Below are 24,431 nucleotides of genomic sequence, written 5' to 3' on the forward strand. Positions count from 1 at the left end.
TTGAGGTGGGCTAATCACCTGGGAGAAAGCTTCTTCAAGCTGTTTTTACTGCTTGGGAATGGAAAGGGTCATCCACTAGAAATATTTTCAGCTGGATAAAGACTAAAAAACTGAAGACTCAATATCTTTTCAATCATCCTGCATAGCAAAATTGTAAGATCATATAATCAATAAAATACAATTTAGAAAAGGAATAGTAAACATCATATACCATTCTTATAAATAGTACATAAGGAAATTAATAGGAGAAAAATAAAGTACCATAAATCTGTCAATAACTATTGCAATTAAGTTTTTTAAAAAATCACCAAGAGAAATGACACTAACAAAGACTGGAAGATTCACACTGGAAACACATGCTGGAATGACCATCAGATTGCAGGACAGGTATTCTGATTGGTTGTCAGACTCCCATGGGGCCATAAGGGGTAACTTTGTAGATTGTCTTGAGTCCCAGGCTTTGTTGAATCTTGCTGGGTGATTTAATGAAGGGGCTTTGGACAATTCCTATGATGGCTTAATGGCTTTGTACAGTTTGGATCTTGAGTGAGGGCTAATCCTACCACTATGGAGCTGGAGGTCTTTTGTCTTGTAGATAAACTGGCACCAAAATATCTGCTGGGGCAGAATTTCTGTGTCTCTTAAGATTTTTATTTCTTTTTTAGGGGAAATATTCTGCCTTTTAAATATTTCCTAGAATATTTCATTCTTCAAGGAGATGGATGTGTGCTAACATTCTACATAGGAAAACACTGTGGTTTTGTGCTCACTTGGGAATTTTTTAAGGTGTCAGAGAATGGGTACCTTATAATTTTGGGAGCAACCAATTTCTTAATATAATGTGGATTTAAATGAGTAATATTTTTAAAAGACAAAATCATAACACTTTCATAAAATATTTTTTATTCTTTGAAAAATAAACATAAAAGCAAAAAATTAATTCATAACATGTTTTAAAATTTATTATATAATTGTAGGAATGCTAAATATAGCTTTATGATAATGGTATTCTATAAGTGTGTAAAATTGATTTTCATGTTATTTTTTGGTATTTACAAATAAACAATATATACAGTACATATTCATCAATGATATATAGCATTTCCTTTAAAAATTGCAATGCAAACAGTATGTCTAATGTACATAACAGTAAAAAATGCTACTATAATATGCTTTGCTAATATATATTACATTAATCAGTGGTAATATTATATATATTTCTATTTCCAAACTCAAATGTGTCAGATGAAACATAACACAGAAAAGAGCAATCAGGCTGAAAAATGATCCATTAGGTTTACTTGTTTGTTTGTATGTTAAACTTTTTTTTCTAGATTCAAAAGTAATCATATGCAGGCTACCTCATTATTTCAAATAATAAACTCCTGGAAATATTTTGCCCCATTTGCTGTTTTAAAATTGCCCATGAATTGACATTGCATCATTTTCACTTTCAATTGACATTGCATCATTTCCACTTAAAAAAAGGAAAAGACTATAGATCTGCTATGTGCAGATATGAACAACACAATATCTAAACATTATTTTAGATTGTCAGAATACTGCATTGTATCCCTAATCTGAAGTGAATCTTGAATATATATCACTTGTCCCCAGGCTTGAGCAGTATCAATATGGAAAAAAAGAGTTGCTCTTTCTTTTTCTGGGGACTTTCATTCATAGAATTTTTGTTTTTCACAAGGAATTTAACAATAAAAAAAAGTAATCCTTCCCAGCTCTACACAACATAAACAAAAATCAGCTGAGCTCTCATTAAAACTTTTATGCGTTAATAGTTTTTATTTCCACTTTCTTTTCCTGTTAAATTATTAGGGTGCATGTGCCTTTTCTATATTAAATGTATATTACAGTAATTAATCCTGAATCCTTAAAATTGTGCTATGATTGTAATATGGTTACTAGAACGCTAAAAAATAAGTTTCAATTTAATTTAAAACTGGATAGTTTTTGCAATATATATTTCTCTAGTTTTTTTCTTTCAGCTTTTTTTTGCAGTCTAGGAGACATAATCAGATTGCAAATGAATATCTTGGAGGTAGGTATCAGATACTACTGAGTATGCATGGCATTCCCCTCTTCCTCTCTATCTTTGGAAGAGGAGATCCATGCATATACAGCAAACAGGTCATATTTCCAGACCCAAAACGTGTTGGCAGAAAGATGGCATACACTGCTCAAAAAATAAAGGGAACACTTAAACAACACAATGTAACTCCAAGTCAATCACACTTCTGTGAAATCAAACTGTCCACTTAGGTAGCAACACTAATTGACAATCAATTTCACATGCTGTTGTGCACATGGAATAGACAACAAGTAGAAAGCATAGGCAGTTAGCAAGACATCCCCATTAAAGGAGTGGATCTGCAGGTGGTGACCACAGACCACTTCTCAGTTCCTATGCTTTCTGGCTGATGGTCACTTTTGAATGCTGAGGATGCTTTCACTCTAGTGGTAGCATGAGACAGAGTCTACAACCCACACAAGTGGCTCAGGTAGTGCAGTTCATTCAGGATGGCACATCAATGCGAGCTGTGGCAAGGTGGTTTGCTGTGTCTGTCAGCATAGTGTCCAGAGCATGGAGGCACTACCAGGAGACAGGCCAGTACATCAGGAGATATGGAGGAGGCCGTAGGAGGGCAACAACCCAGCATTAGGACCGCTACCTCCGCCTTTGTGCAAGGGACAGGAGGAGCACTGCCAGAGCCCTGACCTCCAGCGGGCCACAAATGTGCATGTGGCTGCTCAAACGGTCAGAAACACTCCATGAGGGTGGTGTGAGGGCCCGATGTCCACAAGTGGGGGTTGTGCTTACAGCCCAACACCGTGCAGGACGTTTGGCATTTGTCAGAGAACACCAAGATTGGCAAATTCGCCACTGGCGCCCTGTGCTCTTCACAGATGAAAGGAGATTCACTGAGCACATGTGACAGATGTGACAGGGTCTGGAGACGCCGTGGAGAACGTTCTGCTGCCTGCAACATCCTCCAACGTGACCAGTTTGGCAGTGGGTAAGTGTGGGATGGTGTGGGATGCCATTTCTTTAGGGGGCCGCACAGCCCTCCATGTGCTCGCCAGAGGTAGCCTGACTGCCATTAGGTACCGAGATGAGATCCTCAGACCCCTTGTGAGACCATATGCTGGTGCGGTTGGCCCTGGGTTCCTCCTAATGCAAGACAATGCTAGACCTCATGTGGCTGGAGTGTGCCAGCAGTTCCTGCAAGACGAAGGCATTGATGCTATGGACTGGCCTGCCCGTTCCCCAGACCTGAATCCAATTGAGCACATCTGGGACATCATGTCTCGCTCCATCCACCAATGCCACGTTGCACCACAGACTGTCCAGGAGTTGGGGGATGCTTTAGTCCAGGTGTGGGAGGAAATCCCTCAGGAGACCATACGCCACCTCATCAGGATCATGCCCAGGCGTTGTAGGGAGATCAAACAGGCATGTGGAGCCCACACACACTACTGAGCCTCATTTTGACTTGTTTTAAGGACATTACATCAAAGTTGGATCAGCCTGTAGTGTTTTTTTTCCACTTTAATTTTGAGTGTAACTCCAAATCCAGACCTCCATGGGTTGCTAAATTTGATTTTCATTGATAATTTTTGTGTGATTTTGTTGTCAGCACATTCAACTATGTAATGAACAAAGTATTTAATAAGAATATTTCATCCATTCAGATCTAGGATGTCTTATTTTTGTGTTCCCTTTATTTTTTTGAGCAGTCTATATGTCAAAGAAAGAGAAGAGAAATGCTAATATCTATAAATTATCCTGGAGCCACATGAAGTAATGTTGGTGAAAATACATTCTTGAAATATTAAAGAATCCACTTCCTCTAGAAGAAATGGCTACCTGTGTGTGTTCCTGCATTTCCAGCAGAAGTGTGGCCTGGGCATGCACACATGGTGGACAGGCAGCCAGTAAAAAGTCTTCAAAGTACAGGTACCTCTTGTTTAGTAATCACAATTGGCACCAACCAATTGGTAGTTAAGCGCAAAGCAATTGGTAAGTTAAACTACAACGTTGCTTATATTTCAGCATTCCTGTACTTTACAGACCTGCAAATGCAATGATTGTTTATAAAGTTACTTTTTCCATTATAACTTTGGATAGTTGCTAAATGAGGCATTCTCTTTTTTAAAAAAAGGATTACCTTTAGTATGCTTATCCTTTTGCAGAATAGAGCCACTTTAATGCTTCAAGGAACATCAACTGCCTTCTATGGATGCTTTGCACAGCTCTGAAAAATATATTGCTAAAACCTATCCATAGCTGGATATAAGTATGTTATACTGTATCCTTTAATGAAAATACACTAACTGTGGAAAACATGCAGGTTACTGATTTGTGTTCGGTACCCCTATTCAATGTCCTCATAAAATACTCATCTGAACTTTGATTTATTTGAAAAATTACAGTCTAATTGAGAATTTACTTTACACCTGTATTTAGAAACGCTCACTCCATTAGTTATGGCCATTCCTTGTGGTAAGATTTTCCATTTTTCTTCTTCTCCTTTTGTTCTTTCTGGAGGCGCTCAAGTTCGGCTTCATACATCATTTCCTGAATCAGATATTTTTCTCTTCTCATACGATCCCTTAGATCTTTAGGAAGATCTGGGATTAAATAGGAAATCAAGTGTTTTATGCAAAACACAAGGTGCTGTGAAGTAAGTTTTAACAGCATGTGAGTTTACTAGCATAAAAACATGAACACTTACAGTAATCTTTATTATTAATAAATGTAATGGGAAAAATACAGTTGTCTCCACACACTCTTTATATTTCTGTATTTCCATTTTTAAAAGAATCACTTCATTTCTATTAACATCCTCACATCCCAAAGAGACCAAGAACAACTACCGGTATCTATTTCTTATTGTACTCAAATAGCAAGTGTCAGTGTATTTAGTTCACTACAATAAAGAAATAGATAGGAGGAGGAAACAATCCAGATACATTTAAGAATTTTTTTTTGTTTTTTTATTTTTAGTACTATTTAAATTAAATTTTAATATGTTCTGTACCTCCCTGATACTATGAGCCATCCTACATAAAAACAACAGCTATTTTGAATTAATAGATTCACATAGGAAGATCTTATACTGTGAATTTATATGAATAGTGTTGTAAAAAAAAATTTTTTTTTTTACATTTCAGCAACCTTTCAATAGATATTGGAAGAGAAAAAAAGTGAGCACAGGCCACTATTAGGAAACCAGAATTTATTATACCCAGTGTTAATAGTATCAGCATTTTATACCTTGACATTGAACAACTAAGTAGCAGTTCAACAGTGATGGGTTTCAAAAATTTTTACTACCGGTTATGTGGGCATGGTTTGGTGGGCGTGGCGTGGCTTGGTGGGTGGGGCAGGGAAAGGATACCGTAAAATCTCCATTCCCTCCCCACTCCAGGGAAAGGTAACTGCAAAATCTCAATTTCCTCCTGATCAGCTGGGACAGGAGACAGAGAAGAGATGGGGGTGAGGCCAGCCAGAGGTGGTACTGCCGGTTCTACGAACTACTCAAAAGTTTCGCTACCAGTTCTCCAGAACTGGTCAGAACCTGCTGAATACCACTTCTGCAGTTCAATCATTTTTAGGTTTTACATTTGGAAGGCTGCAAAACTGAAACTTACCTCAAAAACAATAATAAATGCTAACCGTGCAGCTAAGACATGCCAGAACTGTAGTGTGTAACCATAGGGCACTGGAGAATGAGGGGGATCACGATAGTCTCTGTACCTGAAACGACAAGCAAAAAAAGGATAAATTTTGTCTATTAAAATTCAAAATATCTATCGAATATATATCAACACTACTATGAAATTAAGTCTTTCATGAAGCCTTTGTTCACCATTGAGCCCATTAATAACTGAAATCAAAGGTATTGAAAGGATTATGGAAATTCCCAATATACTCAGCTTCTAGACAAACAAGAAGATGATTTAAACCATTTATGTTTGCATAATTCGTTTGCCATTAAAGAGAATAGTATGACAGTTGTAAATATAGGTAATAATATGAAGAAGAATGACATACCAATCCTATCTGTCATTGACATCCTATTCCACTAAGTACGTATCTTTGTGAGGGACACATGGAATGATGAGGAAGAAAGGGGACACCTGACAAGCTAGTGCGACCAGTCAGATCAACCATGGAAATCAATGGGTTAGGTCATCATATGTCACAGGTTGTCACATTTATCTACGTAAATCTCTGGTTTTTACTTTACTACTTGTGCTTCTTACCTATTTCTTGTGTTTCTTTCCCTCTTCTATCTATATCTTGCTCTTCTTCATCTTTTGGTATTAAAATTCAAACATAGCTTCTGCATTACATTTAAGAGCTGTTATATTTTCATAACAGGTTTGATGTGACTACAGATAATCCTCAGGTTACAATGGCAATTGGAATTGGGAACTCCATCAGTAAGCAACATGGTTGTAAAGTGTGTCATCACATGATCATGCCATTTAGTGATGCCAATTCTGGCAGTTCCAATTGCCATTGTTAAATGAAGAGCACACGGATTGTTAAGTGGGGGCCTCCTATTATTAACTGCAATAGTATGGTAAAATGTCTTTGGGAAAATAGGCAAAATGATGCTGTCTAGGGAACAGTCAGATAAGGGACAGCATAGCCCATAGCTGCATAATGGGTAAAAAAAAGCTTAGGAAGGACTTTTCTTAAGCTGATGGCAGAGAGAACTGTACTTTCACACTTATAGGATTCTGTTAATATACCGGTAGTTTTACAATGAAGTAGAAATAACTTATGTTTCTTATTGGGTCTACCTAGTAAGGCTGACTTCCTGCTGCTTACCCATTTTCTTTGCTTGTGGGAAGTCAGCAAGGAATGTTGGAAATTATGCTCATGTGACCAGCAGGACATTGCAAAATCCGAAATTCTGAGGACTTATCCTAGGTCTCCCTTATTCAATGCCGATGTAACAACAGTCACTGAATGAATAGTCATGATCTGAACTACCTGTACAAGTCACAACTTAAAGGCAGATACCAATGGTCTCCATAGCTACTAATGTCTCTTGTATCTGTGGGAGGATGTCAGAACAGGCCAGATGGTGATTGTGGTATGATTGAGGCTCTACCAGTTTGTACATGATTCAATGTCATGCATATCGGTTTTTATCATGCTACAGCTACCTTGCCTGTTTGTCCCCTCCCTGTGGATGTGAGTGGATAATGTTCTAGCTTTTTCTATAATAAGCATCTTAGTCCTTTGCTTCATATGCACTACATTGGATAAATTAGTATTTTTACCATCCCATATTGCTGATGGAAGTTGTGATGAAGACCTAAAAAATCAGTAAAATCCTGATTTGATTTCATATGGCATAAAAAGTTTTTATTTTACTTGGGCAATCATTTAAAGTTTTCTATTTCTGAAAATGGATTTTTGTAGCTACTATTGCTTTAGGTCAGGATTGTCAAACTGGTGGCCCGCAGGATGGATGTGTACACCCGGGCCATGCCCACTCCAGCTCCATGAAGGGGGAAAACATCACAAAACGTTACATGAAAGCAATGTGACACCGCAAGTTTGACACCTGTCTTTAGGTCAATGTTATTTTTTTTAAAAAAAGATGTCTACTGTTTTGAATAAAACTAATGATGGTAAAGCAGTAAAAATTCTGATAAACATGCAGCATTTTCACACATATTTCTTTACCTGCAATATTTTAAAGATGCATCAGAAAACTCACTTCCATTTGATGATGCCTCTGAACGATGTTCAAAATCAGACACCAGAAATAGTGATAAACTTGCATTAAGATAGCCAACCATACACCTAGAAAGAAAGAATGATTTTACTCAGAAGTCAGCCTTCTTACACCAGATTCTGTAATAAGTACTCACAAAAACTCAGGTCCATGTTACTTAGATCATTTGCTAACAATGAACATCCTAGGAGGAGCTGTTGGATTTAATTCTGGATTGACGAAAATAATACAGAAATTATATGCCAAGCTTCTGATCATTTACAATTGAGAAAATAAGAGTAAACATCTCTCCCAAAGCATTAGTCTGGTTATTTGTATGTTGAGATAAATATACACCGAGGATTTTATTATCTGGAAAAAACACAAAATTATTCAGTTTTTTAAAGGGCTTAGGGTTTCATAACTTCAAGAGAAAAATACTGATTCTCAATTAAAATATTTGTTCTGCAATCACGTTATATAAAATTATTTAAAAAGAAATCCCAGTCAATGGAGAACTGCACATGGGGTTCTAGTTAGTAATTCAGCAAATGAATATACTTTATTTTAGTCATTAATCAATTTTTAGTTAATCTATTTTTAATACTGAGCCAAAGGCCTATAAGGAAAAGATACTTTTTTCACAGTTGGAATGAAGAACAAACTTAACAAAATTAAAACTACAGAATATCCATTGGGTTCAATGGAATCTTAATAAAAGCAAACTTAGATGATACTGATTCAGTTGAAATGAATGGGATGAAGTGGAATAGGACACACCGAATGCAGTATGGATCCAACCATTTTTATGTTACTATATTCTTCCTAAATAATACTTTTATTTTCAAACTATTATAATATATATTAGTTAAATATTTATTTGTGAGTATGCTAAATATATACTTCTCTCATGCTGATTTTTTTTTTGTATTTTCAACTTCAATTGGCTCAACACACGTATGAATTTTTTAAACTTCAAATCAGTTTATTAATCCTAGGGAAAAAAATAACATATAACAATGAAATGTCATTAAATACAAATGACAATATTGTAGAATTGCCTTGTCTTAGAATTACCTTTATTTGTCCGCAGATATAGCATATGATCACATCATTAGCTACATGAGACTTCATTACTTCCAAGATTTAAAAAAATATATGTCATTCCACCCCTAATAAAGCCCCTTTCTGAACCTAAACGGGATACAAACAACTCAAACTCTGGGGAGCCCATCATAGGAAGAAGGGCAGCTTTGAAAAAGCCCCCGGATATGGCAATCTTTTGACAGTGATCGGTTGACAGCTACAACTGGAGTGGAGTTCAAGCACTTTCTACTGGTCACTATGATGGATTAAATACATAACTTTATTGACTTTCTTATAAAATGGGTTGTTTAAACTGCTACGTTTCTTCCAGTTCTCACCACTGTTCTTAATACTAGCAGCTTAAGATGAAAAACTTTATATAATGCAGTTTAAAAATGTATTTCCTCAGAAAAAGCAATGCAGCTATACATTGCTAGAAAGAATAATCAATAGTTCAGCTCCTCACACTCAGCTTTACAGGATTTTTTTTATAGAAATTAAAGCAAGAGAATATACTGTAGGCTTTCCCTCTGTCTGAAATTAAGTGCCAAATCCTTGACTCATTAATGAATTAGCAGAAATGCATACCCAAAATTATAACTTTGTGTCTTTTATTCTTCTGTGACAAAAGCAGCAATAACATCCAAATATATTCACTCATAAGAAAATTCAAATTTCCAAAATAGCTTTCTGTATAGCAGGAATGCAAAATATAATACATCTAAATGGTTAATGAAACAAATGCTGCCTAGCTTATTCTGATTCAGATATATAGATATGCCATCTGTGGTCATTCAAAAGCCTATATATTACTGAGAGATTTATTTCATAGAAAAGAAATATCAAAATAGAAATAATCGATCTTATTGGTCACAGAGAAACATATTGTTTTATGTGGTGGCATTATTTAATATTTTTTAAAGTACAGTTATCTTTAATATGACAATCACAAATATATTTGTTTAGTTATTAGCATCAGAATACTTGTTCTTTCTAAAAAACTTTGTGGCCTGCTTTCTCATAAATAGCTAATAAAACTTGGCTGTATTATTGGTGATTTAGTCTCCCTCAAATTATTTTTATTATTTTTGCAGTAGAGTCAAGCAGCAGAATAATTTGGATGCAAAGAAGAAGGTTAACAATGATATTTCTCTTTAAATATCTCATGAAACAGTTCATAGTCCTACCTATGGAAAACTGAATGAGGTCTTAGACATGTTACTATGGGGTTCTAAAACTGAAACTGCAAAAGATATTTGGATTATTTTGTAGCATATTTCTTAAAAAATTACTTTTGTCCGGCCTCTCCTTGACCTGCACATGGTCCATATTTGTAAGCATAAACAAGCCGTGGGATGAAATCTGAAGTCACAGCAATAACAAACGCATTTGTGATGACAGAAAGAATTCCAATGCCTTCAAGAATTCCATACCAGATTCCTAACAAAAGAAAAGAAGAGGCATGTCAGTTTCAGCTTCTGAAATTATTAGCTAAATTGTAGCATTTATGCACTACTTTAATCAACATTATTTATGGCCCAGTTCTAGATAGGTCTACCAGACGTATGCCTACAAAATGTCAATACCAAAGATTTCCCCATTAGATGTTTTTTCAAATGAATTAAAAAAATCAGAATCTGGTAGTACCCATTGATAAATCTTAATAAGTTTTTGCAATGTGCTAGTTGGAAAAGGTGCTCCCAGACTCCTATTAATGTTTGCTACTATAGACTAAGTTGTTATTCTCCTATGGTATCTATAAATGTATTAAAACTAAAAGCTTGCCACCCTGAGTCTGACATCTACAACTCACCAAATCTGGAAAGCACCAAAGGAAATCTGATTTACGGGATCCACCTTGGTATATCAAAATATTCTAACATTGGACTATAATTATGATCTATAATGATGGTAGCACAACTCTGCTATTTAAGAAGCTTGAAACACAGAATGTGTTTTGTGAATACATATTGTACATATTGTTTCGGAATTTCTGTTGGAACATTCTGGAAGTGCTAGGGCAGAACTGAAATGCAATATCTTGGTTGTTTGGGGTTTCAACCAAGATAAAATCTGGGTAAGCTTTTTTCTTTGTCCCTCCCATGGGCTGTGCATTAGCCTGCCTGCTGATCTTTACAGTGTCTTCTTTTCCTTTCCTTATAACAAAGTTTGAAGCTAAGGACATTGATAGCAGCTAAGGGGAAGCAGGGAGAGAAGAATCTTTGAAAAGTTCAGAGACAGGCAAGCTAATGAAAGGTGGCATCAAGGGAATGAAATGAATGAATGGGTTCAACCAATCTTCTTACCTTTCCAACATCTTTCTCTCACCACCTCCACTTTGACACCACTGTATCCTCATTTGGCTCCTCTCCCTCCCAGTTTCTGCCTGGTACACACTATCTATTCCAGACATGGGCTAAATACTTGTTTTGGTTTGGATAGAAATAACTGGAAATTACCCTTGCTTTGTTTGCCTCAAACATTTTTCACATCACTATAATTCAATGCTACAAGTATGGGAGAATTTGAAAAGGCAAGGTCCAAGATAGTAAGCTTATTAAAAATGGTCTCTTCAAAGTATGAAACACCTTGTGGTATTACCTACCTGATACTTTATTGGCTATCTGTTACTTTATTAGCTACCTGATACTTAATTCATTTTTGATTTTTTTTAATGTGAAAATGAGCAAATAAAAGTGTCTCAGAAATAAGCTATTCCTTGAACAATATTTCTGGAAATTGCAGCTGGGAGGATATGTGTATGTTCGAATAGTCTATATTGTTAAAGAAAGGCTTTATACCAGTAATGAGCTAGCACAATTGGATTATGGCTCTTACTTATTATCCAAGTAATCACTAGCAGATGATCTTGGCTGATCTTGAAACAAAGCTAAGCAAGATTGGACCCTGTTACTTCTTGAATGAGACAGGATCTGATAAGTTAGTCTGAAAAACATCCCAGAAGATGACTAGATAATCTTAGATTACAAATTTAGACTTCAATTTGCTATCGTACCAACACTTTGCACCCATTAAATATTCTGTTTACCAATATCTTTTGCTTTGGAAGCTAATGGCCGTCTCCACTGGGTGACAAATTTGTATGCATCAACGCGTATTTCAATGATATTGTTCAATAAAGCCAGAAGTGGAGCAAGTGGAAAAGCTGCTACAAATATGGTTGTGAATCCAAACTGGAGGACTGAGAAGGAAAATGAGAGAAGGAATGTCATATTTAGCCACTTATATTTAACACATATTGTGTATGATCAAAGGCCAATAAAAGTGTACACTAAAAATTAAATTCAGAATAAGGGACGAATACAAAGCTTATGATTTCTATATAGAAATAAACATTTCTTTTGCAACCCACAACATTAAATACTAACAATGGCAGATTCATAAGAGTAGATATTCTTTCTATACAGATTGGAATCAGTCTACCCCAGAATAAATAGTACACCTATAGATTTGCAGACTGTAAATCTGCTGTGTAAACATTGCTGCTTAAAATGCCAAGGTACAAATCAAAATATACAATGCTTTATCATCTCCAAAATAATTAAAATAATCTAAGCTTCTAGATTAAATCAGTTTATTTTTTCAGTACCCCCTCTTTATCAATGCTATAGTTTGAAATGCTAGAAGGCATAGTATTTACTCTTAAGAGTCATGGATGCAACACTCTCCTGGAAGTTTTTATTTTTTTAAAAAAAACATTGTATCAGACCATGGGTAATATATAAACAACACCAGAATCAGGCAACAAAGAAAGAATTGTTTATACTCATTTCGAGGTATTCATCAAAGAGTCCATAGGCATTCAAAGGCAGCAAGTTGTAGTCTTTTTCCCATTGTGGTAAAGTTGTTTTTTGCTGTGAACCATACTCTTGTCGCAGTCTTCGTCTGGTCCACCAGTTCTGAATTATCCTGCATATGTGAATATTATTTTTATATATTTTTCAGATCACTTAAATTTGAAGTTTTCATTTTTGCCATACATTTGTTTTGTTTTTAATAGAGATACTCATTTTTACACAATCCCAATAAAAATAACCACCTAACAAAAACATAATTAAAATAAGCACCTTAAAAGAATAAAATAAAAATTGGAATAACCAATGTACTAATAATCTGATTGCCAAAAATGCTAAGTTCGGCTATGGTGGACATAGCTGTGAATGTCTGAAGCTGAATCTCTTCTCAGCAAGATGACACTATGGCTCTTAGCGCCTATTGAAAGGCTGGTGGGATGCTGAAAATTCCTCTGGATGGAATAAGAACATATCCACGCCATGAGCATATAGTTTGAGAGAGCTTTATAACTCATCACTGTTGGAACTTCATCAAAATGAGTATTGTTTAAGACTTAGAGCTATTCTGGAAGACCCAGATGAAGATATCCAGGAAAAGGTGATCCAAGTCCTGGGTGATTGCTTGGCAAGTAGATTTCCCCCAAAAAATTCATATATGGCAAAATATATAGAATTAACTCTTTTTATATGACAATAAGAAAGGTTCCAAAAGATTCATTGGTGCATTTTTTAAAGGAAAGTAACGAGAACAAATCCTTCAATGCCATTTCAAAGCTCAACAATGTAGAGGTAGTTATTTTGAAAGAAATTCTTATTAGAATCCTATGTATGAGAAAATACTACTCTTTCCTGATCGAAATATTAAAACTACTCATTTTGTTGGGAAAAGTTAGAAGACATAGATTTTATCTTGGAACAAAAGATAAAAGATGCTTAGATTTAGACTAAATACTGTGTAAAAGGCCAGAGAATTTCTAGAGAAATTAAAAAAATATGAATTACAACAGACCCAGAAAGGCATTAAGGAGAAAACACCCAAACAAATTGAGAGACAAGTATATGACCAGCAAGAAATAATAACAAATGATGAGTTGAGGGCTATGGACACCGACTTTTCAAAAACAGTTCATTAACTATGTAATAAGATGCTTAATCTGGAACATATATGGTGCCAACTCGTCCCCAAAAAGGAAAAAAAAACCTATTTCACCACTTTAAAAAAATGATATAATGTGTCTTCAGGAAACAAATATTAGAAAAAAAAATACTTCATTTACAAAAATTTAGATGAATTTAGCTCAGCAGAATCAAATAAAACTAATAGCAGTATTCCATATATCAACCCCCAATTAAAACCGTAATTAATAACAACTGTTCAGGATGGTAAATATGTAAGGATAGAAACAGAACTAGATGGCCAAAAAAACTTGTGTGCTGGGGATTTATGCACTGAACACTATAAATACTATCTACAAACATATGATGGACCTAGTGTTAAATCTACCATACCAATGTTGATGTCTGATAGGCGACTGGAATGCTATGGTGTTTCCACAACTGGATAGAACATCTGAAAAAATAATCAAAACTACCCAAGGAAAATTGCCAAAGTGCTTCTTGCAGAAAATTTAACATTAGCCAATATCTACAGATTAAAAAATGGTAATTCTAGAGAATACACCTATTTTTCACCAAATCATTTTCAAAATAAACATGATAAGAATTTCAAAAAAAAAAGTTACTCTGGCCTCAAAGGCTTTCTTTGATCACAATCCAGTTGAACTTACTTTAAGAAATAAATCAGTAAACTTTAGATGGACACTTAATGAAACTTTATTACAGAAAGAGTGAATAGTAAAGATGTCAAAGAGAAGTTAGCAGAATTATTTGACAAAAACCTAAACAAAGGTATAGACATAAAAAGAATATGGGATGCAAGCAAATTGAAAAAGAAAGCACAGGAAAAATCTGGGAGATCTTACAAGAAATTAAAAGTAAAGAAGAATTAAGGATATCACCTACAAAAATAAACCTTCTATACTAAATTTATTATCTATGTGTTTAGATAATTAGAGAAAAAAATTGAACACCCTTAAACAAAATAACGTTGAACATGCAAATAAACTGAAGTTTTTGGCCTATACATTAAGGAATGAAAAAGAGAAGATGATTTTGAAACTCCAGGAGGATGACACAAATAATTTGGCAATACAGAAACCTTTCATTATTACTATTCCAATTTATATAAAGCAGGGGGCCAACCCCAGGACTATGACCCACTGATGGGCTGTACTCTATTTGCAACTGGACTGTGCAAGTGATGGGCTGGCGCATGTACAATTTGACGAGCATGAGTGGCAGGCTGGACTGCACATGCGAGTCGGGCTGCATATGCATCTGCATTGGCCCCTCACATGAGTCGAGCTGCACACATGCTGGCCCACCACTTGTGCGGCCTGGTTCCATTCCCCCCCAACCCCTCAGAGCCAGGCTGCCAAGCTTCAAAGGTTAGGGACCACTCATATAAAGGATTCTGACATCTCCTCACAATAAATAGAATGTTATCTCTAAAAGCAGAATGAACAGGTTACACTGCCCAGTAGGTATCTGTCAGCAAGTATTCTGTACATGTTACAATAAGCAGGCAATAATATGTATATTTTTAAAAAGGACATACGTACGGGTAGCCTAATTCCATGAAGCTGCTCCAAGTCTGCTTTAGCACCATTATAATACCCATCTGCATACAGAGATCAATAAGGCATCCACTAGGGTGGCACTGCAGAAGAAGCAGGCAGTAAGGGAACAAAGGGAATTTTAAGCCACGCTGACTGGGAATTATTGGAAGGAAACACCAGCATTCATACTGAGGAATACTGGCAATACATAGTTCACAGAACTCAGCCTTGTATGTATCCTTATTGTATTGTATCGTTCTTATGTACATCTTTCAAACACTTCCTTGTACCTTGGAGGAAGAATTTACATACTGCTTTTTATGGATTTATGGAGGAAGAATTTATGGAGGAAGAATTTACAAACTGCTGTTTAAATTTGTCCATAAGTGCTTATACTAGGTTGGGCAATTCATAACCCATAGAGCAGTGAACCTTTTTTGCCTCGGGTGCCAAAAGCACATCCCCACACCTCCACTACCCCACACATATGTGCACGGCTTTCTTAGAGCCTAGGGAGGGCAAAAACGGTCTCCCACGCAGGCCGGAAATGGCCCATTTTCCGACTTCCGGTGGGCCCATTAGGTCCATTTTTTCGCCCTCCCAGGCTCCAGAGGCTTTCTAGCAGCCTGGAGAGGGGAAAAAATGGTCCAACATGCAAACCAGAACTTCAGGAACAGACATCCGGGTTGCCCATTGGGCTGGTCTTCTCCTCCGGAGGCTTCAGGAAGCTTCCCTGAAGCCTCCTTAAAGAAAAAAACAAACCAACGGGCAAACTGGAAGTCCATTCCCAAACTTTCGGTTTGTGCATTGGGCAGTTTTTCGCCCTCTGGAGGCTTCAGGAGCTTTGGTCCCTGGGAATACCAGTTTTAGGTGATGTCTTGCATTGGCATTAATAACAGAAGCTACAAGGATTGAAGTGGGGAATCAAGGAAATCAGTTTTTATCTGTATGACTGATTGGCTGTAAAGTATGAAAAGCTTCCCAGATCTATTAATGATTAGCTGTACAGGCACACATTTTCATCTGCTAGGAAAATGATTTCTGAAACATGGGCAATGAGGTCTACAGACTGGTCAGTCTGGGAGTGATCAAAACCTAAGCTTTACTGACATCTGCCTCCTGCCATGGACAATACGCAATAGCAATTACTGTATTTTTCGGAGCATAAGACGCACCTCCCCCCCCAAAAGAGGGTAATAATCTGGGTGTGTCTTATACACTGAATACAGCATTCTTGGCCTCCCGAAACCCCGCCTCGCACATCCCATTTTTCACAAATATGGATGCGCAGAGGATTTGGGAAGCCTGTAGAGTGCTCCTGAAGGCTGGGGGGGGGGGGAAACGAGTGAAAATGGGCCTATTTTTCACAAAATGGGGGTATTTTTGCCCTCCTAAGCCCCCAGGAGTACTCTGCAGGCCTTCCAAACACTCTGCATTCCCCGTTTTTGGAAAAAATGGGCCCATTTTTGCAAAAAATGCACCTGTTTTTCATCTCCCAAACCTCCCATGTGTCGCGTTGTTGCCCTCCCAAGCCCCCAGGAGCACTTTGGAGGCCTCATAAACTCTCTGCATGTCCCGTTTTTCACAAAAAGTGGGTCATGCAGAGGATTTAGGAGGCCTGCAGAGTGTAACTGGGGGGCCAGGGAGGACAAAAACGGCTTTTAAAAATTTACCACTTCAAAATCTTGGTGCGTCTTATAATCCAGTGTATTTTATAGTCCGAAAAATATGGTACTTCCAATAAATTGCACTGTTAATTACTTCATACATTATTTTTAGTACATTAGATATATTTTAGATACTATAAATTATGATATACTTCCAGATACTTTTGAATAGCTTATTTCAACCCTAAGAATGTATGTGTTGAAACTTTGTACAATATGCTTCAATATTAACATAAAACACTTACTTCTTCTAGTCTCCATCTGTTTATCAGCCTGAGGTAGGCACCAGGGTGACCTGTAAACCTTCAATATAGGAGAGGTCATCATCTCTTTGCAGGTACGTTTTTGATCAAAACAATAGGAATGTAAGAGGAGAAGATCAAAGACGAGAGGCACAATTGTATTTTTCCATGGAAAAGGGCATTTAATTTGCATTAATGTTAGTATTTTAATGTACAACGTACAAATTGCTTTTTTAAAGTATTTTTGTGGTTTATATAAGAATCTAAATCAGGGGTGTCAAACTTGATATCATTGAGGGCTGCATCAAGATTGTGTTTGACCTCGGGGGGCTAGATGGGTGTGGCCAGGTAGGCATGGCCAGCTTAACATCACTCATGTCAGGGGTATCTGTGGTGGCCCAGGTGGGGCTGGGGGATCCACTTTTCCTAGTAGTTTGTTTTGCTAGTACTCTGCCAGCAAAAATGGAGCTTGAAGGGTGTGTGTGTGTGTGTGTGTGTGTGTGTGTGTGTGTGCCCCTGGACTCCATTTTTGGCTGTGATGGCCTCCTGCAGCCCTCTGCCAGTGAAAACAGAGCTTGGGAGGCTGCACGTGCCCCCTGCCACAAACTCTGTTTTTTTTCTGGCAGAGGCACCACGGGCCAATCCTTTGCTATTTCCAGGGTAGTACTGCGGGCCAGATCTAAGTACCCAATGGGCCGGATCCAACTTACGGGCATTGAGGTTGACACCTCTGATCTAGATGAAACATAAAAGTTATTTTTCCTAACTGTAAAAACAAGATGTTGGCTTACAATAATAATTATGTTCTTGGTTTTGATTCATACCACAGATAACTATTTCAGCTTAGCCATATCGAAATATTTATGATAAAACACATACTAATCTTTCAAACAAATGATAAATTAGTTTTCAGGTGTTGGTGAACATCCCCAAAATATTTTATTAAAAAAGTGAAACCTTCCAAATGATTATTTTATACATTGATGTATTAAAAGACAATAGGGTCTTCACAGTTGCAGTCTACTGCTGACTCATACTTAAGCAGTGGTGCACTCAGACACCTAGATATGTCTTTTCATTCACCTATATTGGTGGAGTTAGTTTGCAACATAGCATTTAAACTGCTGATAGAGATCTTATCTTGTGTAGAATAGCCTCAGCACACTTGGAATAAAACTGGGCTTTAGTTATGCTTGTGACATATTGTCCCAAATATAGGTAGCTCTTGGTTATGATGGCAACTGGGAATGGAAGTGATGCCATTGTAAAGCACCACATGACCACATTACTTAGTAATCATAGTCCTTGTAATCCTAGTTGTTGCCATAACTCAAAAACCGCATGGGTCATTAAGCATAGACTGTCATGTGGTAAGATGGGAAATCAGGCAAATAGGTTGGCAGGTGAGAGCTAAGGACAAGTGGGAGGGTGCTTTGGGAGATGACTACAGTATGTGGGAGGGTATCAGAGGCAGGCACTACAGAACATGCATGAGTGGGGAGGCAGGGAATTGTGGTACAGACTGTATGGAGGTGAGTGCCGTGGGAAAATAGAGCGTAGTCGGGTAAATGAATTAATTTATAAAATGAGTCCAAAATCTGGGATCCATGATTCATATGGAATTAAAATTTGGTAAATTTTGACATAAATTATGGTATAAATTATGGCATTATGACATAAAACTACTTTAAAATAGTTATGATATAATAGAAAATGTCATATAAGGTTCCCTGTGCTGATGTTTGACAGTGCTATACATCCCAACATGAATGCATCCCAACTTTTCCAGTGAAGGCAGTGCATTAGAAGCTCTGCCATTATTGAAGGCACTGAGGAATTTGGTAAGGAAATATCTCTGAAATGATGACCTGAAGGGTTATACATTGTCTAGTATTTATTAAAGATGGGGAAAAAATCGACAGAGAGATTTAGGTTTTGCACATGATGGCAATGCATACCGTTAATATGTATGCAAGGAATTTACATTTATTAAAAGAAGCTAAAATGGCTGCTTGTATTTTCATCCATTATGAGGAGAAATGTAAAAAGGAAGGCCAATGCAGTGGGAAAGACTTAATCAAGAAATATGTGATAAATTTAGAACAGATAGTGTCAAGAATGAATAAATGCTTAATGAATGTGGACTGAATACTGAAAAATGGGTGATATTGTGAAATACAAAAATGGTATGCTTTATTTATTTATTTATTAAATTTATATGCTGCTTATCTTACTGATGAACAATGATGAACAATGAGGTGATGGAAGTAAAGGATGCATGGGAATAATTGAAATGCTTAATTAATGATTGAACAGAGTAAGATAATATGTATTTATTTGTTTAACATTTTTATGGATACAGTACAAAAGAAATGTGTTGAAAGGGCTTGGTTTTATGTAGAGAATGAATTATTAAATCACACAGAGAAGATTGAATGGGTTGATAGTAAGAGGAAGATAGAAAAAGTGGTTTTGGGTGGAACTAAGCTGTGAAATTTAAAGAATAAAAAGCAATGTATGAGGCAATGTATGAGTTAATGTATGGACATAGTGAAAGAAAGATAGAATTTAAGGAGAGATATAGTGTATGGGGGTGGGAATATTTCTCCTATGTTCTATTTTTCATTATTCTTTCTTACTGTTCTTCTGCACTTGCTGTAACATTGCTTAACCACAAGGGAATAGCATGTTCTTATGTAAGTGGTATTAAAAGACAAAAATACAGAATGTTAATGTGACGCCCCAAAAGTGCCTTTAGTGATCACAGTTAATCTACATTTAGGAACTTTGAGGGACATACTATATTCTACTACTTAAGGCATACTTAGCATTAATTCAAAACAAACAATAATTTTACAAAGATGCAGATATCATATTAATTAATCTTACCTTCCAAGGAAAAATGCTATATAAAAGGTAGAACTGTTCAGATTAACAAACTGAAAAAGAAACATTTTCAAAGTGAAGCTGTTTTCCCACTCAGATTCAGTACGAGGCTGCTCTGTAATGAGAAAAAAAAGGGAATTTTAATATTTATTGAAATTTGAACGCTAGATTTGGGGAAACTGCATGCACCATACAAGTCTAGAAATGTTTCAGTAATCTTAGTTACAGATCTTGCTTACAATGCTGCCCATATTCAGGGAAAGTCCTAGTTTCTGAGACAGTAGTTCTCAACTTATGCTTTGTTAAGATGTGTGGACTTCAACTTCCAGAATTCTTCAGCTAGAATGGGTAGTTGGTTTCTTACCTGATATGCCACTTCTCTGGGCAGGTGAAGACAACAACTATGCATGGGTTAACTTAGCCAGTAACCAATAAGACTGAGTTTACTAAATTAACGTCATAGCTTCTGAGGATCATCTTGACGAAGGAGATAAGTAGATTGCTTGTTCTATTAGATTGTTCTCAATATCTGAGTTCTGTAGAGTTCAGCATTACTGCCCCTCAGCGAACTAGGCCTGCACAGAGAAAGGATGGGGATGGCTGCTGTCTCCACCTGCCCAGAGAAGGGGCGTATCAGGTAAGAAACCAACGCCTCATTCTCCAAAGTTGGTGGAGTCAGCAGCCATGCATGGGATGTACCAAAGCTTGGACTGTCCAGGGGTGGGAGTGTGATGGCCCAGGAATCTGATGAGGGAAGCACATGTTGAAGTACCCTCCCGCCGAAAGCTGTGTCTGCAGAGGCATATCTATCCACCCTGTAGTGGTGAATAAACGGAGTAGTAGTAGTCCATGTGGTCACCTTGCAGATTTCCTCCACCAAGGCTTGCGTAGACCACGCCGTGAACGTAGCCACACTGCGTGTTGAATGTCCTATGATGTTGGATGGTGGAGTGATGTGGTGAGCTTGATATGCCCTCGAGATGGCATACCTGATCCAGCATCCTATCATCAAAGAAGAGGTTTTAAGTCCCTTCTTGGTGGAATGAAAAGAGACAAAGAGGGCCTCGGTACGCCTGAAGTTGGCCGTTCTGCTGATATAGATCTTCAGGGCCCGACACACATCTACTGTGAGCCACTTGTGTTCGAACCTGTCATTTTTCTTGGGACAAAAGTTAGGAAGGGTCAGATCTTGAGCCCAATGGAAGGCCGAATTTACCTTAGGACAAAGGTGGGGTTGAGCCGAAGAACCACTTGGTCCGGATGGAACATGCACAGATCAAATCTGATGGACAGCGCCGCCAATTCCGAGACCCGCCGTGCTGATGTGACGGCAACAAGAAAAACTGCTTTTAGCATGAGGTGTTGTAATGAGGCAGACCTCAACTGTTCAAATGGTGGTTCGGTGAGGAAGTCAAGGACCTTGGCGAGGTCCCACATAGGGAATCTATGGGTGACTGGAGGACTGTTAGAAGCGCCCCTGAGGAAGCATCAAACGTGAGGGTGCAAGGAAAGCGGTTCAGATCAATGTAGCGAGAAAACCGAAGAAAGAGCCGCCACCTGCCGTCTTAGGGTGTTAGGCGAGAGTCCCTTGTCAAGACCCTGTTGCAAGAATTCTAAAACCTCAGCTACCGAGGCCTCGGGAGAAGTAATATTCTGGGAATGGCACCATGCAGTGAAAGTTTGCCAAGAGGATTCATAAATTCTGTTAGTAGATGGGTGTCGAGATGCCTGAATAGTCCTGATTACACTGACAGAAAGGTTAGCCGCTGTCAAGGCTGCACGCTCAACCTCCAGGTGGTTAGATGAAGCCATTGGAGGTTGGGGTGGTGAATGGACCCCTGCAAAAGAAGAGACTTGAGCATGGGAGTCGCCATGGCGGACCTACTGATAGATTGACTAGGTCCTTATATCACAGACGGCGCAGCCAATGGGGAGCAATAAGGATGAGTTCCGCCTCTTCCTCTATCATCTTGCTGATTACCCTCTGTATCAGGGGGAAGGGAGTGAAGGCGTACAGCAGGCCAGTTGGCCATCTGCACCTTAGGGCGTACTTCCGCCCCTGGTATCGTGTAGTGAGTGAAGTACTGTTAGTGCCCCAGTCCGTCCCCGGAGAAAACGGCTCCAGGGCGGCATCTGGGCACAACAATATCACGTCGGGGTCACCACTTGTTAGTGCCTCAGTCCGTCCCTGGAGAAAACGGCTCCAGGGCGGCACCTGGGCACAACAATATCACGTGGGGTCACCCACGAAGCAAATCCTAGAAAGAACTTGAGGGCACGATCTCTCTGGGTGAATGACATGATGACCACTTTATTATGTAGCAAGGCTGAATATATAAACTTTCATACGCAAATTAGGTTTTCAAACATTGCAAATGTCATTGGTTACAAATTATGCATCTGGACCAATAACAGAATTAATAACTGCGTGTTTCCTAAGTTTCACGTGTACCTTACTAGCGTTTTCAAGCAAGTACAAAACAAGCAAATTCTACAGGTATCAAGAACAATTTGTGGTCGGCTACATCCGTCCTGTGTAAACCATTTCCTATAGAAGGAGGCATGCGAACAAATATTGCTGAAAGAATAATTATTACAGTGCTTACTCTTATCAGACTATGGTGATTCTTAGAAATAAATGCCACTAAATTAAATGGATGACCAAGTAAATGTTATTAGTAACTCTTAAATATTTGGGCCACTTACTAATCTTTTCCAAAGAAAGGCATTCTCAGAGAAATAGGATAGCAACAGGACGCTCCTCTTCTCCAAAGACCGAGGGTTGGCTGGAGATGCCAGGTATGTCATGCATTGAAGAAGCATCTGGAACTGGAAAAGGAAGACCTGCGTGAAGTAGAATGAAGACTTCTGTTTGAGACCCACTGCAATGCCCCATTCGATGGCATCGGAGATGATAGTAGCCATGTCAGGGGTGTAAGGCTGTGGCCTAAATGGAGGAGTGTCATCAATCTGGGACAGGACTTCCCCGTCTGGAGTTATGCTCCTGCCATCATCCGACTCCTGCCCACTGCTGAGATCCTCGCCTGTATCCCTGGCTTCCTCAGGTTGGATAATGGAGGCCGCCGGAGACAACTCGTCATCTGAGTCGGAAGATAACTCAGCAGGTGGACTAGACTCCACAGGCCTCTGGGATGGGGTTCCGAGTGCTTAGTCTTCCCCTTGGACTTTCTGGGGGGAGCTTGTGGTGCCCTTCCACTCTCCTCCGAAGAAGCATTAACCACGGTCTTGTGGCTAGACCTAGGGGCCTTAGAAGGAGGCCCAGTAGGTGATGCCTCTGGGGCAGGCCTACGCTTGCTTGGCCTGGGCTGTGGAGGTGCAGTTGGAGGGCTCAGGGCCTGAGGCGCTGGATGGGCCTATGGATCTTGAGGGGGAGTAGTGGCCATAGTACTTACGACCGTTGAGTCAAAATGGCTGCTGGGAGGCTTCCCGACCAAACAAAATGGCCACCAAGGCTTAAAAGCCTATGGGCCAAGGTCTACGAGGCTGAGAAGGCAGTGGCTGCTGGGAGGGTGATGAATCAGCCCTGTAGAGCGGGCACCGGCGCCTGTGGCGGTGGCAAAGGGTTTGCAGCGCCTTTGAGGCTTGCGGCGCTGGCTTTGGGGTGGAGGAGGAAGCTGTGGTGGCTTCCACACTGGCAGCGGTTGCAGCAATCTTCACAGGGGCTGCTGAGGCTTGCAGCAAATCTGCGATAAGGCGGCGGCCTCCAATGGCCAGTGCCAGGCAGCAAAGGGGCAATGGGAGCCCTTAAGCCCGTCTGTGGTCACAGCAAGACCTGGAAGCCGAAAGCCCGGGAAATCCTTCTGGCATCTCTTCAGAGCCTCAAAGAGAGGCTAGAGCCCTGCATCAGATCCTGCCTTCTGCAATCAATTTGGAAGTATTTTTGTTTTTTTGAAATAGCCAATTATAATTTTGTTGAAAAAATAGCCAATTGATTAAGTTTTTAGCCAAAAATTGGAGGAGAGAGCAATTAACATAGCCAGTCCAGATTCTACTGAGTCTAAAAAAGTGGGAGGATGATCCTCAGAGGCTATGGCATTAATTTAGTAGACTCAGTCCTATTGGTTACTGGCTGAGTTAACGCATGCATGGCTGCTGTCTCCACCAACTTTGGAGAAAGGCTTGCTGGGGAATTATTAATGTTGAACTCACACATCTTAACATTGTCATGGTTGAGAAACACTACAAGGTAAGTAGTATACGTAGTGCAGGCAGACAGTATCCACCAGCAGGAACTCACAGGTTCTGCCTGCTCTCTATAGCGAAAGTTTCTAGCTTTCAG

General features: G+C 38.6%; 1 protein-coding gene across 1 annotated transcript in view; it reads right to left on the minus strand.

Moving 5' to 3' along the window:
- Positions 1 to 981: 981 nt before the first annotated feature.
- The window catches only part of ANO4 (anoctamin 4), a 95,331-nt gene continuing 71,881 nt past the window's right edge, over positions 982 to 24,431 (minus strand). Inside the window, exons 19-27 of the mRNA XM_087723303.1 lie at positions 20,135 to 20,246; positions 17,249 to 17,306; positions 15,340 to 15,437; positions 12,631 to 12,773; positions 11,893 to 12,045; positions 10,136 to 10,283; positions 7,727 to 7,846; positions 5,671 to 5,776; positions 982 to 4,693 (exon numbers count right to left, since the gene is read on the minus strand). Coding sequence (XP_087579429.1) covers positions 4,502 to 4,693; positions 5,671 to 5,776; positions 7,727 to 7,846; positions 10,136 to 10,283; positions 11,893 to 12,045; positions 12,631 to 12,773; positions 15,340 to 15,437; positions 17,249 to 17,306; positions 20,135 to 20,246 — 1,130 coding nt within the window. The 3' untranslated portion in view covers positions 982 to 4,501. The remainder of the gene's footprint in view (positions 4,694 to 5,670; positions 5,777 to 7,726; positions 7,847 to 10,135; positions 10,284 to 11,892; positions 12,046 to 12,630; positions 12,774 to 15,339; positions 15,438 to 17,248; positions 17,307 to 20,134; positions 20,247 to 24,431) is intronic.

Source organism: Thamnophis sirtalis, unplaced genomic scaffold, assembly GCF_051295495.1.
Source record: "Thamnophis sirtalis isolate CommonGarterSnake01/CBP01778 unplaced genomic scaffold, rThaSir2_p1.2 scaffold_9, whole genome shotgun sequence".
NCBI classification, from domain to species: domain Eukaryota; kingdom Metazoa; phylum Chordata; class Lepidosauria; order Squamata; family Natricidae; genus Thamnophis; species Thamnophis sirtalis.